Consider the following 3437-nt stretch of genomic DNA (forward strand, 5'->3'; position numbering starts at 1 on the left):
TGAACGAATCGCTCTGCGGTTCAAAAATGTAGGCCTGCATGTTGCGGATGAGCATGGCCGCGCCCAATGGCGAGAGCTGCTCGGCCGAGCCACAGCGAACGAGCGCAATCGTTAGCCACAGCTCAACCAACCAACCAACCAACCATGCGTAGGTACCTTCTTGTAGTCTTCAAAGGCGCAATCGGTGGAGAGAAGGCCGAGCAGGTGAATGAGGTCGAGCTGGAGTTCGGGCTTGTCCGCAAAGTCCACCATCAGATCCATGGTCGCCGGCACGTATCCCTCGAAGAGCGACGAAGGCAACTGCGCACACGCACCATCGCACACACGGCACACAACACGCACCACCGCACGCTCATTAGCTCTATTCGTAGCAGCTACAGGCGAGCGCTGTGGTCACGCACCTCTGCCTTGCTCTGCAGAGTAACGTTGAGCAGCTGCACGGCCTGCGCCACGACGCCGCGCAGGGTGGTCTTGCAGACGAGCGCCTGCCGCAGCGGCTCGGCACCACTCACGGCGATGGCCCGCCGCTGGGTCGCGTCGTGCCGGGCGAGGTTGGTCAGCACGGCCAGGATCTTCTCCTGCGAGTAGTGCGTGGTGGCCGCCTCCCGGAACAGCCGGAAGAGCTGGTCAATGGCCCGCCCGCCCTCGCGCTGGCCGAACTCGACCGCAAACGCGCGGTTCCTGGTCAGCGAGTTGAGGATCTTGTAGAGGTGGAACGCCGCCTTTTCGTCCTTGGCCACAAACAACTGCTGGTAGAACAGCTCGCCTGATTGTCCGTGTGTGTGTGTGTGTGTGTCGTGTGTGTGTCGTGTGTGTGTCGTGTGTGTGTGTGTGTGTCGTGTGTGTGGTGCGTGCGGGAACGTGGGTGAGCTGTTGGCACAACACGGCGTGGGTGCGGCGAGGGGTACTGGTCTCCTTGATGAGCGCAGGGCTGGTGGCCTCGCCCTCGGGCTGGCCCGAAGACGGCGCGGCAGAGGCGGTGAAGTCCCTCCGGGGAAGAAGGACGGACGACAGCTGCCATGGCTGGTGGCTTGGGCGCAGCGAGCACCGGGCCAGCGTCGCCGTCGCAGTCCTGCCACTGCGCAGGTGACCAGCCCCGAGCGTCGTGGCGGAGAGTCGTGGCGCTGGCAGTCTGCCGCCGGCACCACTAGCTAAAAAAAAAGAGATTAAATCGTGCCGTTGTCATCAAGAGATTTCGAGTTGAGTGGACATTGAATATCGGCATACCACAACGAACCGTGGCAAGGAGAGATGAACGGGCCTTCATCGGATCCTATCCTTCTTCGTCTTCTTGCCAAACAAAAATGCTGCTTAGAAAAGAAAAAGAAAATAACAGGTACTAAATCAGATCTTGCGGATTGTATCGAGGGAGAAGAGCATGGAGAAGCCATCGCTGACGTTCTCGTTTGCGGCGCCCAAGAGAACCACACAGAGAAGGCAGCCACCTGCGAGCCACGACGGCAGCGGCGCTGATCCGCGGTCGCCCGCAGCCAAGGCCATGGCGGAAGACATCGCGGTCATGCTCACCAACGATGACGCTGCCGTCAGCAAACTGTATCATGCTCTCCTTCCTGCCATCGACGATCAACTGCTGCAGCGTTCCATCTCTTAATACCAATCTGCTGTTCCGGGGGACAGGTCGGCTGTGCGGTTAGGGTACTGGCGCGACAACTTCCTGCACCACTTCGTGCGTGGTGCCAGCGCCACACGGCGACCGCCCCTCATCAACCGAGGCACCACCCCCTTCTCCACGGCTGAGCGATTCCTGTTGGCTAACCACACACGCACGACACACACAACGCCAACATGACACACGACCACAGGGTACTACACGCGTGTGGCGGCGATTCACAACGTGCTGCGGCAGTTCCTTGCGGCTGGCGGGAGCGACACGCCCAAGCAGGTGGTATGCCTGGGCGCTGGATTTGACACGACCTACTTTCAGAAGAAGGTAAGCTCGCCTTTGGACCATGTACCGCAGAGGCGTGACTGAGACGAGTGCGAATGCGTGTGCGTGGTTGTGTGTGTGTGTGTGTCAACCACGGCACATAGTCGGAGGGGTGGCTGGGCGACAACGTGGTGTTCTACGAGCTGGACTTTGGAGAGGTGGTCAAGCGGAAGAGCAACATCATCACAACGTGCCGCGAGCTCCACGAACTCATCGCTCACAACGAGGCCGGCATTCGCGTCACCGAAGGTACGCGAGCGATGTTCACATTCCTACGACTCAGCTTCACCGTCACGACTGGCCTCACGTTAACACTTGAATTTGAATCGTCACAGAGGGCTTGCACACGAAGAACTACCACCTGATCACCGCAGACCTGCGTTCCATCGAGAACGTGGACAAGGTCCTCACGACGGCTGGACTCGAAAGGTACACCACACACCACCGCCTCGCAAAAACAAAGCACTCACTGGAGCTTTTCTCCCTCTTATGCGGCACAGCATACCCACGCTGTTCTTGTCGGAGTGCGTGCTGATCTACATGAAGGACGAACACAGCTCCGCTGTAATCAGGCAAATTCGCTTACCTCTCCCTCTTCGTACTGCGTACCATTTGTCTAACGCGCGTGCGGTGGTGCGTGATTTGTGTGTGTTGTGTGGTGTGTGTGTGTGTTGTGCAGGTGGGCAGCTACGTTTGAAAAGGCGGTGTTCGTTACGTACGAGCAGATTCTGCCCGACGACGCGTTCGGGCGCATGATGCTCAAGAACCTCGAGGAGCGCAACGTGCACCTCCACGGCCTGCACGCGCGGCCCAGCATCGAGACCCAGCGAAGCGCCTACCTCGCCCTCGGCTGGGACGAGGCGCAGGTCGTCGACATGAACGCCATCAGCGATCGCCTCCTCGGCCGCGACGAACTCGCACGGTACCACCACTCCCACCACCACCTCGCCCCAGCCAAGCCCCCCAGTTGACCGGTTAACTTACCTTGTCGACATCGTAACCAGGCTGAACAGGATCGAGATGTTCGACGAGGTGGAGGAGTGGCGGCTCACCCAGGCCCACTACTGCATCGTGCTGGCCACCACCGACGCCAGCAAATCGGGGATCTGGGCCGACCTCTCCCTCATCCAACCCACGCCGCCCGCCGTGCCAACGCAGCAGTGAAGTGGGTCCATCGCCCATGTGGCGTACCTCGAGCGTACGTGGCTTGTGGCTGTGTGTGTAGATTTCTTCTTTCTTCAGACAAGGCTGCCCTCGCCTTCCGCAGTCGCTCTCGGCGCGTCGTGTTCGCGTTTGGCGGAGCTGTCGCTGGCATCAGTCCGGCCATAGAACGGGTGTTGCTGCTGCTGCTGGTAGCGTTGCTGGTGGTCGGCGGCCGCGGGACTGGCGCTGCCGTCGAGGCCGTGGAGGGGGATGAGGTCGACTTTCCAGCCGTACTGGTTGGGGGTGAGCTGCACCACCGTGTGCCGCGGCAGCGAGAGCGTCGACG

At 60.5% G+C, this 3437-nt stretch overlaps 1 protein-coding gene across 1 annotated transcript; it reads left to right on the top strand.

Moving 5' to 3' along the window:
• Nucleotides 1–1378: 1378 nt before the first annotated feature.
• ACA1_274030 (leucine carboxyl methyl transferase) lies at nucleotides 1379–3112 on the top strand (the record flags this gene model as incomplete). The annotated part of the gene is made up of 7 exons (XM_004333844.1): nucleotides 1379–1554; nucleotides 1639–1694; nucleotides 1824–1951; nucleotides 2053–2197; nucleotides 2284–2377; nucleotides 2628–2870; nucleotides 2953–3112. The coding sequence occupies 7 exons, from the start codon at nucleotides 1379–1381 to the stop codon at nucleotides 3110–3112; spliced, it is 1002 nt and encodes a 333-aa protein (XP_004333892.1).
• Nucleotides 3113–3437: the final 325 nt, after the last annotated feature.

This window comes from Acanthamoeba castellanii (genome assembly GCF_000313135.1).
Source record: "Acanthamoeba castellanii str. Neff unplaced genomic scaffold scf7180000084773, whole genome shotgun sequence".
NCBI lineage: Eukaryota > Discosea > Longamoebia > Acanthamoebidae > Acanthamoeba > Acanthamoeba castellanii.